The sequence below is a fragment of the Rhineura floridana genome, chromosome 18 (assembly GCF_030035675.1).
Source record: "Rhineura floridana isolate rRhiFlo1 chromosome 18, rRhiFlo1.hap2, whole genome shotgun sequence".
Taxonomy (NCBI): Eukaryota; Metazoa; Chordata; class Lepidosauria; order Squamata; family Rhineuridae; genus Rhineura; species Rhineura floridana.
The window spans coordinates 20,776,780-20,792,827 of record NC_084497.1 but is presented as its reverse complement, the minus strand read 5'-3'; the positions used below and the strand labels follow the sequence as shown (position 1 = coordinate 20,792,827).

The 16,048-nt window shown below is 43.5% G+C and overlaps 1 protein-coding gene across 7 annotated transcripts in view; it reads left to right on the top strand.

Moving 5' to 3' along the window:
* The window catches only part of KIF1B (kinesin family member 1B), a 139,689-nt gene that overhangs the window by 50,302 nt on the left and 73,339 nt on the right, over positions 1-16,048 (top strand). For 4 of the 7 annotated variants that reach the window (XM_061600567.1, XM_061600569.1, XM_061600566.1 and 1 more), the window contains exons 6-13: positions 819-997; positions 2,344-2,455; positions 4,294-4,371; positions 5,722-5,787; positions 6,624-6,641; positions 10,716-10,791; positions 11,616-11,694; positions 12,484-12,626. In XM_061600567.1, the coding sequence (XP_061456551.1) occupies positions 819-997; positions 2,344-2,455; positions 4,294-4,371; positions 5,722-5,787; positions 6,624-6,641; positions 10,716-10,791; positions 11,616-11,694; positions 12,484-12,626 (751 nt within the window). The remainder of the gene's footprint in view (positions 1-818; positions 998-2,343; positions 2,456-4,293; positions 4,372-5,721; positions 5,788-6,623; positions 6,642-10,715; positions 10,792-11,615; positions 11,695-12,483; positions 12,627-16,048) is intronic. The other 3 variants (XM_061600568.1, XM_061600571.1, XM_061600572.1) reach the window with 1 other exon arrangement.

Sequence of the window (16,048 nt, the reverse complement as noted above, 5' to 3'; positions counted from 1 at the left end):
ACCAATTCAAAGCCATCTAGCCATGTGGCTGTCACCACATCTGATGGATGGAGAGTTTGGCCCTCCAGACTCTTCGTACCTAAAGATGCCATGTGGGACAGGCTTATTGATGTGCTGCTTCAGAGAAAGACTGAGATATGCCAAGAGCGGCTCTGCAGGTTTCCTAATTAGCAGTTGGAATAACAGGGGTGCAATTTTGCCACTTCCTGGAATGAGTAACAAATTCCCGGGTGAGTGTAGTGTGTGTGTGTAGCAATGCCTTTCACCCAAGCTGTAAATCAACCTGTTCCCCACCCCAGATGTTGGATTACAACATCCACCAGCCTCGGCTAGCATGGCCAGTAGTGAGGGATCATGGGAGTTACATTCCAGCAACATCTGGAGGGCCACAGATTCTTCATCTCTGGAGTAGACCATGCTGGCTTAGAAGGAGCAATGATCTGATCTGGCTTATAAATTGGTTTCATTAGCTCATAGCTATTTGGATGGATTAACTCCCTCTCATGTCTTTTTTTAAAAAAACAACACACTGGAGTCATCTAAAGAGCTCTCATGTAACTATTTTGGCCAAAGTGCATATTGATTTCTTGCTCTGAAACATCATCATGGTGTATAATGGAGCCTTCTTAAATGATGAATTATTTTTAACTCTGTAAACAAGACTTTTCTAAATATATTTATCTCTTTGTGCTGCTGGGCTCACCTGTAGGCATAAACCTCTTCCTTAGCATCATTTTCCTGTTTTTTTCCTGGTTTTCCATTGGTTTTCATGTAGCAATCCTGATTTTTGAGCCTTGTACATATGTATCTGTTTGCAGGTCAGCTACATGGAGATCTACTGTGAGAGAGTCCGGGATTTGCTGAACCCCAAGAACAAAGGGAACCTGCGTGTCCGGGAGCATCCTCTGCTTGGACCCTATGTGGAAGACCTGTCCAAACTTGCCGTCACTTCTTACACCGATATTGCAGACCTCATGGATGCTGGCAACAAAGCTAGGTGGGTTGGTTCTTACTCAGGCATGGTGCAGGACCATTTGTGCTCCACTCCCAGCACTGCCGTCATGTATCATTTTTATAAACAACTTCACAGCCCAAGTCCATCCAAGCAGCATGCAACCGAATAAAAATAAAATCATCAAAGTTATGGATGTAACATTGGGAAGAGTTGCGTTGATCATATTTCAGCGTAACAAGCCTCTTGGTCGATCATGCAGCCCCTTCGTGCAACTTGGCAAACTAACCAGGAAGTCTTTCATTAGCTACAGATTCCCATTTCAACAGGACCAGAAAACTGTGGCTAAGAGGTTCAGAACAAATCGGGATAGTAAGCCAGCTTCAAACCGTAGTTTACTGTGCTGGCTTGTTCCAAGTCTGTAAACAGATAGAACAGGAAGCCGTAGGATAGCTAATTCTGGTTTGTTTTCTTCCTTGTGCAGAGGGGTTATTTGCATGGCCCAACGTCTCCTTCCTATCCTGGCTTACTAAGCTGAGATGTAGTTGTCCAGATGAGTTCATGAAATGCACATTGTTGAATTCTTCCTCCTCCCAATCAGTTATTTCACTTTGACTGTTTTGGGCTTATTGGAGGGTGAAACTGTTGGTGATACTTCTTTGTAAGTTAAAATAAGTTCCGTTTACTTCTTTGTAAGTTGAAATTGTGGACCAGTGAGTCCCAAGAGAGATGGTCCTAAGGCATAGCAATGCAGCTACTTGCTGAAGCTAAGCAGGTGAGAGTGGGGTCAGTGCCTGGAGGGACCACTGTGTATGCAGCCTTGAGCTTCAACGTAGAAGAAATAATACAAATTTATTCCCCTACTTTTCAGTCAGGACTGCAAAAGCATCTTCCTTTCAAAATCGGCACAACATGATATTGGCATAATATCTTGGGGACTCAGGGGTATGTGCCTGGCTCTCTCTACTGGCCCTTGATAACTGATGACCTATTCCAAGGATGGGGAAGTTGTTGCCCTCCAGTTGTTGTTGGACTCCAGCTCCCAGCAGCCCCAGCAGCCAGCATGGCCAGTGGTAAGGGACGATGGCATTTGGAGTCACAACTTCCCCATCCTGACCTAGTCCCAGGTTCAGATGACCTAATCAAGGGGCTTGAAATAAACTTGGGGGTTGTCTGATGGTAAAGATTTATTATTTATTTTATTTAAAAATTTTCTGTTCCGCCCTTCTACCCTATAATAGGGCACTCAGGGCGGCTTAAAATAAAATCGAACACATACATAATAAAATTGTACACAATAAAGATCCAAAAAACATTAAAATACATTAAAAGATGCCAACCTCCAGAAGCATTCTTTTTTTTTTAACGCTGAACTCTCTCTCATATTAAAGGACAGTGGCAGCTACCAACATGAACGAAACCAGCAGCCGGTCCCATGCTGTCTTCACTATTGTTTTCACGCAGAAGAAGCATGACCTTGAAACTGATCTTTCCACTGAGAAGGTAGGATATGCCAGAGTGGGAGAAATAGCCGGGGCGCAAAGCAGAATCCTCATAACTGGATCAATAATGTTTGTTGTAATGGGGAGGCCTTGGAAGCAGCCTCCTCTTCTTCCTGAGTGGAGAGAAATGGAGGGGAGGGGTAGATTTCCTTCTGATCTGCAGAGTCATCCGTTTTGTGTTTAGACCTTTGTGTGTTGGATGTACATTGTTTATGGAAATCCCCCCGGCCCACTCCTTGTTGCTCTTCCTGCATTGTGTGCAGCCCCTAAGATGTGGAATTCCTTCCCTGCCAAGGTTTGTCTGGCACCTTCATTATGTAGTTTCCTTGGATGCTCAAGAAGCACCTCTTTGCAGTCAAGAGAACAGGGTGGACCCTAAAATATATATCTCAGGTGTCAGAAGGCAGGGCAATCTGTTTTTAACTGGTTTTAATATTGCGTTTTTAAATTGTTGTGCCCTGCCCTGGGACTCCTCTTTATGTAGGATGGGTAACAAATTAGATGATGATTATGATGACTACTTATATACTGCTTGATTGCAATAAAACCTCAGAATGGTTTACAACACCCCCTTCCCCCCAAAGATCCATTAAAATTATCATGAAAAGTTTAAAAACAGGTATTTAAAAACATTCAAAAACAAATTAAAATGAACAGTAAGCTAAATAGAGATGAAAACATATGTCACCTTCTACATGTCTGCGTAGGCTTGCCTAAACAAAGATGTTTTAAGCAGGCACTGGAAAGAGTACAGTGAAGGGCCTGATGTCAATAGGCAGGGAGTTCCAAAGTGCAGGTGCTGCCATGCTAAAATATGGCAATAATGATATGCTGAGTTACAAAAATAATGTAGCAAGAATTATGAGCAGAACCCGAGGGAAAGAGCCAGCAGTGGGAGATGAAAATAAGGGTTGTATTGTCCCATGCTAGTCCTACTTGGAGTAGACTCACCGAAATTAATGGACATGATTAACTTGAGTTCATTAATGTCCGTTGATCTACTTTGAGCAGGAGTTGGTTGGCGATAACCCTAAGGAAGAAGATCTCTGTAGCTGTAGCATAAGGAGAGGCTGAGTTAAATCCCCCTCCCTGAGCACAGAAGCGTCAGTGTTTCTGCTTGGCAGGGCTTAACTAATTAACGGTTCATCAACTCTCTTATTCTTCTTCATCCTCCTCCTCCTCCCTGTAGGCCTAGTTTAGTTTGGAGGCGGCAATAGGCAAGCCACTTTTTAAAAAAACAACTATGGAGAGATTAGCATGTTTAAAAGGGAGCGTATTCCCAATGCAACGGAAGAGGCTCTCTGGCCTGGATGCTACTTTCGGAGAACAAAAGAGCAGAGAAGCTTTAGCATTGTGTATTATGTGGCTGGGGTGTTTTTACAGCCTTTCAGTTCTAAGAATAAATATTTATCTCTGTACAATTGGGGGCTTTTTTGTTTAGAGAAAAAGGCCAGTACGGGAGGGCATGACAGAGACATATAATAAAATTGTGCATGGTGTGGGGAGGCCTCCTACTTGGGGCCATCCAGTGTAGCTGAATGTTTGTAGATTCAGGGCAGACAAAAGGAAAGACGTCTTTGCACAGCGCACTGTTTAAACTAGAGAGATTTCTCCGACAAGAAGTAGTGATGGCCACTAACTTGGATGGCTTTACAAGAAGATTAGACAAATTCATGGCTACGTTCTCCCTCCACTGTCAGAGGCGGTATGCTTCTGAAGACCAGTTGCAGGAAACCGCAGCAGGGGAGATGATAAAACATTGGGCCCATGGATTCTGTGAGACCAAGATGAAATTGGGTTGGTTCTCTTCCCCCTCTTTGACTGTGCTTCTTTTTCCAGGTTAGCAAAATTAGCCTCGTGGATCTTGCAGGGAGCGAGAGGGCAGACTCCACTGGTGCCAAAGGGACTCGGTTAAAGGTATGAGTTTAAGCCACGGCTTAGGATGGAGCACCCACTTTGCATGCAGAAGGCCCCAGGTTCAGTCTCCAGCATCTCCAGTTAAAATGGTCAGGGAGCGGGTGTTTGGGTTTGGAGATCCACTGCCAGCCAGAGTAGGCACTATTGATCTAGACTGGTCAACAGTCTGATGGGGCATTACGCACACTCCTATGCAGCTTGGAGGAAGTTGGATGCGTTGCCCAGGTTCACTATTTAGCATGCCGTTTCTCCTGCTTTGTAGACAGAGGTTAGTTTCTGACTGTTTGCAAAACTGCCTGCCTGCCTTGCCTTGTTTTATTTATTAGACGCATTTGTTAGCCAATTGTCGGCCATGGCAGGGTACAAAATGACATGAGTCCAATTGATGCCAGGGGCTGAAGTGCCTGTTGCTCATAAGTCCCACCCGTGTGGTCCTCAATTTTTCCTATCCATCCTATGTGGATGGGGCTTAATTGCTTCCTGAGGTCTACCCACCTGCCAATTAAAAAAAAAAAACTTACTCAGTTTCTTGATGCTGGAAGGTTGGAGCTCCTTCTGTTACTGGAGGAAGGGGGGAAATGTACCCTGCATCTCTAGGAGTTCAAGGACAGTGATGTGGAAGGGAACATTTCCACTACTGTGCTTTTTTTCTGTGCGAAGTTTTCCATTTCATTATTTTGTAAAATAAAGTAACATGAGTGCACACAGTCCCAGCGAAACTGGGAAGTTTTATGTCGTAAGTAACCTTTTTAAAACTATCAGGATGCAATCTGCATCTGTATTGGAATTTTAAAAAATATATTTTTAGTGGTTTATCATCTGTTTGCTGTCCTGGACTCCCTTTGGGAGGAATGGCAGGATATAAATTTAATAATAAATAAATAAATAGTCATTAGGAAGCATATTCTTCATACACGGCATATTCTTCCCAAGAAAATATATCCATTTTGAACTATCAGATTATCTCTCCATCTACTAAGTAATATCGATTCTCTCATACATCCCACCACCATGTTTACATAACCTTATTTATAATAATTTGTGTATTGTAATGAGTGGAGTAAATTAAAACTGAAAGAATGCATGATCCATCTATGCTAAATCAGATCCCAGACCAACACAGAGGGCCACTGGGTAGAGATCTTCGGTTCTGGGATGCTGTTAAATGCATGGTGACAGACATAGTGAATGCAAGAAAAGGAGTCCTTAGTGCAATCAGTATATACAACCCAGCAGCCTTGAGTAGAGCAAAAGTATGTGTGTGTGGGGGGGAGGGATATCTTATTTTTCCAAGATGTCCTTTTTATATCTGGGCAGCTTCAACATCAAACATCTGGTTAACCTTTCCAGGAGGGAGCAAATATCAACAAGTCGCTCACCACGTTGGGAAAAGTAATTTCAGCCTTGGCAGAAGTGGTAAGTCCAAGCTGTTTTAAAATCTTTCATTTTTTTTAAAAATAACCCTGAGATTTGCAAGGCCACCAGGACCTATTAACATGCTGAGATATTAAAAGAATAACCGCCTTGGTGATGAATGTGTCTGCTCTTTGGAAACAGTGGTCATTGACCCCAGTCCTCCCCACCCACTAAAAGAGCTGCAGACATGGCTGGTTTTAGGATGCTCTAGACCAGCAGTGGTGAATCTCTGACTTGTGGGCCTAGTTACATCCAGCAGTGGTCCCGTTTTGACCCATGATACTGTCCCCCCCCCCGAACCTTGTCCACCAGCCCAACACCTGATATCATATGCGGGACAGGTAAAATTGTGGCTGCAAATAAGAAATCAGGAGCTCAGAGGGAGCTGCTTTTCTTATGCTGAGTATAACGTGCAGCCAGGCTTTGAACATACTGGGCGTCTCTGGCAGTGCCCGGCCCTGGAGGTTCTGGCACAGGCGTGGGGAACCTCTGACCCTCCAGATGTGGCTGAACTACAACTCCCATCATCTCTGACCATTGGGTATGCTTGCTGAGGCCAGTGGGAGTTGTAGTTCAGCTGCATTTGGAGGGCCAAAAGGTTCCCCACCACTTCTGTAGTTTCTGACCTCCCTCCTAAGGCTTCCTGCCCTGCTGCAGGGCCTCTTCTTATTTCTGAGCTGCCCATTTTTTTTTTTGAGACACTTATTAATGTAATTCCTTGGAAGAGTGATGATGGATCTACACCTCTGAATCTGCGGTACCTATATAAACTCCTTCTTATTCCACAAACTTACCTAATATTTTTTTCTTCCTTTCTTCAATGCTTCCAAATTTAGGATAACTGCACCAACAAGGTACGATGGAGGAAGAGTCGCTGCTGTTAACTGCGTAGTCCAGGGGTGGGGAAGCAGTGGCCCACCAGATATTTGTAGGACTCCCAACTCCCATCAGCCCTCCCCATTGATCTTGCTCCCTGGGGTTGACGGGAGTTGCAGTCCGGCAATGTCGGGAGAGACACTGGTTTCCCCACTCTAACATAGACAACATGGGCCATTAGACTAAGAGAAACCCGGAGCACGGATCCACAGAGCTGCTCTGGTTCCATGTCTGAGGATGAATTTTCATTGGTTGTAGAATCTCACAGTTAGAAGAGGCCTCAAGGTCCATCTAGTCCATCCCCTGCCAATGCAGGAAATTCACTTGCTTTTATATGCTTATATATTGCTGTGTTTGGTTTAAGTTGTATTTTTGTTTCAGTGAATATTGTTCTTGTATGTAGTGTTATACTGCGTAGAGATTATTAAAAATATTATTTATTATTATAAAATATTATTTATAATATTTATTATAAAATAATATTTATAATATTAAATAAATAAATAATATTTATTTAAAAATAATAGAAAAGCTTTTAAATAAATAATATAAGCAATAAATAAGCACTTGGCAATATAAGTGGCCTCTTCCAAAAAGAAGCAATCAGATTAAAAAAAAAATATCATGGCACTTCTTGCTCCAAGATGGAGCTGATTGTGGTTTCTCATCCAAGGGACTGATCAGGTCCACGACTGCTTAGCTTCAGTGTTGAGTCCTCAGATATCATTCCCTGTACTTCAAAGAGAAGGATTTTTAAGTATCGAGAGCGCAGAGTGGATCCCTCCTCCTGTCATAACTAACTTGGTGACCCCATCTTTAGAATTAGGAATAAAGCGCTCTTCCTACTGCAGCTGCTTCTTCCAAACCTACGTTCCGAAGCAAAGCTTTAAAGCAAGGATGGGGAAGCTGTAGCCCTCCAGATGTTGCTGGACTCCCAGCTCCCATCATCTTTGACTGCTGGCTATGCTGGCCTCTGGGGCCCATGGGAGGTGGGAGTCAAACAACATCTGGAGGGCCACAGCCTCCCCATCCCTGCTTTCAAGGCTTCTGGTTCCCAGCAGCCAGGGAGAGTATTGTTCATAGTCGCTAACTCTTGTTTCCCAGTAAAACCTGGATGTATGTTTTCCTCTCTCTCGCCCTTGGCTCCCAAATGAGCAAGAGGGTACTTGCTGGGTTGTTCAGGTTGCAGAGTGGTTTGCATAAATCAACACATTGCTGAGGCTGCTATTTTGTGCTTGAAATCCTTGCCAGGGAAACATCCAGATGAACACAGTTGAAATCAACTTTCCGTCAGGCCAGTTCCTTCTTTTTCCACCCCCTTTGCCGCTGCTCTGCTTTTAAAAAAAAAATTAGATCCGAGTTCCCTGCAGCTTCTTTTAAAAGTGCATGTGGGAAGGAGTTAGGTTTCCTGTGTTGCATCTGTTTCAGCCCTGTGCCAAAGGTGGGGTTTGAATCCAGGTTCAGGATTGCCTCTGGCCACTGTACCAGGTCACAGTTTATGCACACTGCTTCCTAGCCATTTCCTCCCTGACAGTGTCTGTCTGCGTTTTCCTGTGAACACTCCCCAAATCCTCTAAGCTTCAACCAAGTACAAGATTAGTATGTGTGTGGTGTGTGTGTGTGGGGAGGAAACAGGACAGAATGAAACCTAATTTTGCTAGCGAAAGCTCTCTGACCTGTCCTGACCCTGCTCTGTCCTCAGTAATCTCTCTCCCTTCAATAGTTTTTAAAAGCTCTTCCATCTGTCTGTAGCCCCTTTCATTGGTGACTGTCATCCTTCCTTAAGCTTTTTATTTTTAAGCCCAGTGGTATTTTGGCTCAAATATAATTCAGCTGATGATTGCTTCTTTCTCTTGCTTGCTGAAAATTAATTTCTAAATAAAACAGATTCCCATGGCTCTAATCTTAGTACAGCACTCCAGATATGAACTTGCAAAGATTTGTGGTAAAGGGCATGCCATGCAGGTTTCTTAATATTGCCAGTTTCTTTTCATTACTTCACAGCCTCAGTTTTCACTGAGATAGCTAACCTGTGACTAGTTAGCTCTACCACTTAATTTGCATGTAGAAAACTAGTGTGTCAAGGAGAATTCCAGCCTAGCTTTTCTCCCACGACATGCTATATTTCTGTGTTCAAGGACTTTTTATTTTATTATTTCTTATTAAAGTGTGTGAGTGTGTATTCCTTCCCACGCTAATTTAACTTCTTAGCTTTCTATCTTTTCTGAAATTTTTTATTTGCCTAATCCGTTGAACCCAAGGGTGGACAACTGTTTGTGCCCTTTGTAGAAGGGAGGGCATTCGCTTCTTCAGAAAGTGGTCAGGAGGTCCATTTGTTGATCGGTCAGGCTCCATAATAATGGTGATGCTCTTTAGCCATCAGGGGCTTCACTGTTGCAGAGTATGTGAGTTCAGGCATAGTCTGGATAGTAATACAAGTATATGTGGAATCTCTGGGTTGTATCAAACGTAAGTTTCACTCGGAGGAGGTCCATTGAAATGCCTTCACCTAAGTTTGTCATGTCCATTTATTTCAATGGGTCTAGAGCCAGTGTGATGTAGTGGTTAAGGTGTTGGACTATGACCTCAGACACCAGGGTTTGAATCCTCACAGAGCTATGATGCTCACTGGGTGACCTTGGGCCAGTCACTGCCTCTCGGCCTCATGAAAACCCTATTCATAGGGTCGCCATAAGTCGGAATCGACTTGAAGGCAGTACATTTACATTTTACTCCCAGTAGGACTGCCTGCTTCCCTACAGACCCTCTTGGGTGTTCAAATGAGCTGGGGGGGAGGGAAGTGGCAGGGACAGGGCATTCTCTGTGGTAGCTCCTAAGCTGTGGAACTCCCCTCTCCACAGAGTTGTACAACTTTTGGCAAATTCTGAAGACTCCACCTTTTTACCTTGGCCTTTGACACATGAGATTTATATTTTTAGGACCTACCATGTTTTCTGTGATGGTGTTTAGGTTGTTCTTAACTGTTTTAATTATGTGTTTTAAAATTGTTGTAACCTGCCCTGAGACCTTTGGGTGAAGGGCAATAGCAATAATAATGATAATGATAATAATAATCCTCAGAGTAGAGCCATCAACATTAATGGACGTGACTAATTTAGCCCCATTAATTTCAGTGAGTCTACTTTGAGTGGGAGTTGGATACAACCCTCCCGCCACCTTTGGAACCCAAAAACTGTTTTCCTGTGTGAATGAACCTGGGGGTGGGAGGGAGATGTTTTGTAGTGAGAAATTTCATTTTGGGGCTTAATAGGGCCCATCAGCTGCCAGTTGGCCGCCCCCTGCTTTAACTGAACTATCCTGGCTGGGGTCCAGAGAAGGGCCGGGTCTTTCCATGCACACATGGAACCAATTAGGCGTTTGTTTCTTGGAAGGCAGCCCCCGCATGGCATAGGGCAAGCCGTCTCTTGAAACTGAGGGCACTTTGGAAAGCTGTTTGGTGCATGGCAAAGTGTAATGCTGTTTGAAGAAGAAGAAAAGATCTGAAAATCCTACTGGGGGTTTAAAGGAGTTCTTGGGATTCCAGTCCTGAATCCTGTCCTGGCATCGCCCTCCTCTCCCTTGTCACCCCTTTTTTTTTGAAGTCTGTATAACTTGGGTAATGTAGTATGTAGGATTATAGCAGCCACCTTGGTGACTACTAGGACTGTAGGGGGAAAAAACCCATGCATTTCAGCCATTGCCATCCTAGAAGAGGCATTCCCCTTGCTCAGGCTTAAAGGAGAGAACGCCTCTTTTACGATGGCAGTTGCCATCTTCAGTTTTTTGTTATTGTGCTTCTTAAAAATATCAGTAAAAAAATAAAACTCTTCTGTGTAGCTAATTGAGGGAGTGAATCGCATCTTTTAAAGTCTGTTTAGTCTGACTAAATGTAGCACTAATGCTAGTATACTCCTGTCTCTTCTGAAGCTTTCTTGTCACTGTGAAATTGTCAAAAACATGAATTCAGATGTTGCTTCTTGTGTCAGGAAAATGGGTTCATAGAACTTTATGCTACTTTTTGTGGCTCTTAAGTGCAAAATGTCCTTTTGCAGAGCAAAAAGAAAAAGAAGACTGACTTCATTCCATACAGGGATTCTGTGCTGACATGGCTACTTCGGGAAAACCTAGGTATGTGATGTAGTAGGAATTCTTCTCATTCAGTTTTTTGTTTTAGTTCCCAACTGATTTATCAATTTCCATTCATTGTTTTATACTTGGCATTTCCTGGGGTCGATATTGTACTATGTGGCCACATCTGATGAAGTGGACTCTCTCCATTTTCAAGTTTAAGGCCTTGGAAATGTATTTGTCTTTTTTAAGATGCTGCGAGACTTCCTCTTGTGTGGCCATAGCCTTAGTCTTGGGCTTCTGATGCCTTAGGAGTCTATACAAGAAAATCTTGGATTTAGTTTTTTTTATTCAAGAAAAAACCAAGTGTCTAGTCCTCATTGTCCTGGGGAAAAACATCTGAAGGTTGAGATTTTAGTATTGTTTCCCAATACCAGTTCCACTAAGAGTAGAACAATTGAAATGAATGGGTATGATTAAATTAGTTCCATTAATATCAATAAGTCTACGGGTAGGACTTAATTGGATGCAAGTCTTAGTCTGGGAGGTGGTTTCTGTTACTTGCTACTCTCTCCTCTGGCCTTGTAGAGAGTGGCACTATGTCAAAAGCTTCTCAGTGCTTATGTTGAACGAAATTGGTGACTATGCTCAAGTACAATTTATTTCTTACAAACTGTCCCAGTTGTATATAGGCTTAGTATTTTCGGGAAACGAAAGCATTTATGGTTTGTTGGTTTTTAAAAATTCCCCCGGGAATCTCCTTTGATGACTTTCCAACGTCTTGGTTGTGGAACTTGGATTTGTGACTCTGTCATTGTTAGTGCTGAGTGCCGTGAGCAGTCAAGTTTGACAAGTCCTCTTTAATCCCCTTTTCTCCCTCATAGGTGGCAACTCAAGAACTGCTATGGTGGCTGCTCTGAGTCCAGCAGACATAAACTACGATGAAACTTTAAGCACTTTAAGGTATTGAAAGCCGTGCAGAAATGGGGTGTGTGTTTTCCCATCCCGTCCTCTCATTTGTGCATTCAAAGACGAAATGGAGGCTGAACCTCCGTCCTCTTTTCTTATTTAGTTTACCCGCTGGGATATGAGCGTAGCAGTAGTAGTGAAAGGAACTGCTGTAGACTTACATGAAGACTGGTTAAACCCCTTTAAAACCTTCTAGTGTTTGGCTCCTGCATGTTGAGAGAGGAGCTGGGCCTCAGCATAGGAGGCTGCATTATATTGACTCCGACCAGTAGGCTGTTGAGCTCAGTACTGCCTGCACTGACTTGCAGTGGCTCTCCAGGGTTTCCGGCAGAGAGTCTTTTCCCAGCCCGACCTCGAGATGCTGGGGATTGAATCTGAGCCTTTCTGCGTGCAAAGGAGCTGCTCTGACCTCTGAGCTGTGGCCCGTCCCTTAAGACATAGGGACATAAGAAGCTGCCTTTCACAGAGTCAGACCAGTGGTCCATTTTGCTCAGTATTGTCTACATGAGCCTGGCAATGGCTCTCCAGGGTTTTGGATAGGGGTCTTTCCTATCCTGGAGATTCTAGGAATTGAACCTGGAGCCTTCTGCATGCAAAGCAGATGTTTTGCCACTGTGCTGCGGTCCTTCCCTGGAGCGGAATGACTGATATGGGCATTTGTGTCATAGGGACCTCTAAGGCTGTTGTGCACTGTTCAGCTGTGACCTTTAAATACATGGCAGAGTTGTTGTGTGTCGTGTGGTTGCTTTTTTTAATGAACTGACACTTGGCCTAACTTTCCAGATATGCTGATCGGGCGAAGCAGATCAAATGCAATGCAGTTATCAATGAGGATCCCAACGCTAAGCTGGTGCGGGAGCTGAAGGAGGAAGTTACCCGGCTCAAGGATCTTCTCCGTGCTCAAGGGCTCGGAGACATTATTGATAGTAAGTGGATTCAACAGGTTTGAGGCCAGTCTTTGCTGTAGGAGATAAACCTCTGACCCAGCTTCAAATCTGGGGGTGCGGTGGTGGAATCCAAGCACTTGGATGGATCAGAGAGAGAGTGAGAGAAACAGATGTGCAACCAAGTTTGTTTTTGTTTATTTAATTAATTAACAAAATTTATGTACTGCTTGATTGTAGAAAAAACTCGTAGCAGCTTACAGCAAACATTAAAATAAGCACAGTTTAAAAACAAGTCATCAGAAACATTTTTAAATGATTAAAACAGCAGACTAAAAAGAGATCAGAACACATCAGCATCAGTGTGTCTGAATAGGCTTGCCTCAACGAAGATGTTCATGGATGCGGCATTTCCATAACCTCAACCTGATCAGCAGTTTGTGCTTCAAAGCAGAAGGATTTGTGGGGCATTTCTGGGCTAGCAGCAAAGTGACGGCGGCCAAGCCAACAGTTTTGCTAAGCCGTGTTCTGTTCAGGTCATCTTCCATCTCTTTGGGGGATGCTTACACATATGTTTCCCTATCCAATAAGGGGGAATGTGGGAGCCTCCAGTAAACGGATCCCATTGCAGGAAGTGAGCTTAAGCTGTGCCAGCCACAGTGATTGTTTCTTCCATCGCCTCCTTTTCTCAGGCTCTCCATCCCAGGAGTATCCTCAGGCTGCCGGTTTGCACTCTAACTGCCTTCTACTTCAGTGTCTCTGCCAAGCCAAACCCAAACAATTCAGGTTCTATTTCCATTGCCCAAGATATCAGCTTGAATATATTGGAGCTCCTGTGCCTGAATGTGGATGATAGTGGCATGGAATAAACAATCCAAGTTTCAGTCCCCTTTAGCGAATGCTTGATTTCCAATCACTTAGCCACAGATTACTCCATACACAAAATACTTCAGAGTGAGAACATATGGTTGGGTCCAATGCTAGTCCTGCTCACGAGTAGACCCATTGACGTTGATGAACATGACTGTTCTTAGGTGCTTTAATTTCATTGGACCCATTGATGTACATGACTGTTCTTAGGTGCTTTAATTTCATTGGACCCATTGATGTACATGACTATTCTTAGGGGCTTTAATTTCATTGGACCCATTGATGTACACGACTATTCTTAGGGGCTTTAATTTCATTGGACCCATTGATGTACATGACTATACTTAGGGGCTTTAATTTCATTGGACCCATTGATATACATGACTATACTTAGGGGCTTTAATTTCATTGGACCCATTGATGTACATGACTATACTTAGGGGCTTTAATTTCATTGGGTCTCCTCCGATTAGGACTTAACTGGGTACAAGCCCATCTCGTCCAGCATTCTGTACTCATAGTGGCCAACCAAATGTCCCAATGGGAAGCCCTCAAAGCAGGGCCTGAGGGTGGCAGCGCTGTGATTCCCAGGAACTGGTATTCAGAGGCATGCTGACTCTGACTCTGGAGGTAGCGTACAGCCATCCTGGCTAGTAACCATTGATGATATTATTACACAGTTTATTACCCGCCCTTCACCAGTAGGTCCCAGGATGGGCCCCGGCAGTTTAAAAATCGTTATTAAAAACAGTTTTAAAAAGTGATCAATCTCATGGTGTTTAAATGACGCAACTCTTGTCTCTTGCTTGGAAAGACAAAGCAGCCGCAGAGGATTGAGTTGTGTGGGGATGCTTTTTTCCATGTTACATGATGAAAATGCTAGATCCCCCCTGCCCCCTAAGGAGCAATCTTCAAGAGTTCCAAGTAGCATTTTGTCCACCTTGCAATGAAGTACGGGTGGCATTCCTCTCCCACCCCCGCCCCTGCCCACCATTGGAGTGATGAAAAGGATGAGAGAGTCCAATTTATTTATTTGTTTATTTTTATACTACACAGTCATATAAAGTACGTAGTGTAAAACCTACAAATTTTTAAACCGTCACAAAATAAAACAAGCAAATCAATACTGAGAAAAGAGGGTTGTATCTAACCAAGTCCTACACAGAGCAGACCCGTTGCAGTTAGGATAGTTATGCCTATTAATTTCAGTGGGTCTACCGATGGACCTTAGCAACAGGAGGTGATTCCGGCCCATCACATGAGCCACTGCCCCTAACATGATTCTCTCGTTTCGTTTTGTCCCTCGGTTCTCACCATAGGATTTGGCTACAGTAGGTGTGGGAAACCTCTGGCCCTCCAGATGTTGCTGAATTACAACTCCCAACATCCCTGTCCATTGGCCGTGCTTGCTGGGGTTGGTGGAAGTTCTAGTTCAGCAATACCTGGAGGGCCAAGAGCTCCCCACATCTGAGCTATGGAGTTTTGCAACCATGCTGCTCCAGGAATGTAACAATTTGATCTCTGTTTGGCTAAGGAATTTTTTTTTTTTGAGGAAAACAGATCAGTTTGGTTGAGAAAACATCTCTCTCTCTCCCTCTCTCTCTCTCAGGGTAGATCTTAGAGATACTCTGAATTTAAGAATGAATGCTGAACTTTGGCTTTAGGGTTGTGGGTGCTTATTTGTTTGCCAAGGGACATTTTTGGCTTAACCTTGACAAAAAGGGCTATAATTTATATGCATGGCATGTCTTTGCCCTAAAAAGAATGGATGAAAGAAGAAAAGCTGCTTCAGTGTGAAACAAGCAGCATTTGATTTTTGGGTCCCCAAAAGTGGAGGGTGGGGTTTTTTTAGCTGTGTTGTAACACACAGCCCCCCCCCCCCCCGCACTAGAAAAACTGCTTTGTGTTCTATTTGAGAAATGAATTTTTTTTTTGCATCCAGTGCCAAGGAGTTTCTTCCTTTCCTGTGTCAACTGTTGATCCTGAATATTTTACCCCTTCTTGTATCTTCCCTTCTAACTTCCTTCAGTCGATGCATTGGATGATTTCTCTGGAAGCGGAGGCAAATGTGTGTATAGTGGAATTAGTCATCTTTCTAACTACTTCTCCTTTTGGCTTTTGCTGGATCAGCTTTCAGATTAGCTTTACATGACGTTGCTTGCAGGGAAATCCCAGACAGAACCTTTTTTTAAAAAAAAACCACACAGAGAATCCAATCTCTTTCCATGGAACGATACTTTGCCAAGTGGCTTCCACTGTTTGAGTTGATTTTGGGCAAAGCACAAACTCAAGGCCTGTCTTTAAAGAAGAATAACTCTGTGCGGGGCTAGAGTGACAATGAGCACAGTTATTTTGAGGTTTGCTTGGGTTTGAAGTATTGGTATTGGAAACCAAAACTTTGACGAAAGTATGCGGCTGATGGCAAGAAATGAGAGAGGGTTGTGGTGTGTGTTTGTTTAAACAGGAAAATGAACAAACAGTGACTTTGTTTTAAGCTGTGAGTGTGCTGGTAGCTGAAAGGGGCTGAAAATTGCCTTTTTTTGAGGCTTCTTTTTATTCAGGATTTTTTTGCTCCTTATTTCTCTCTCCCCTGC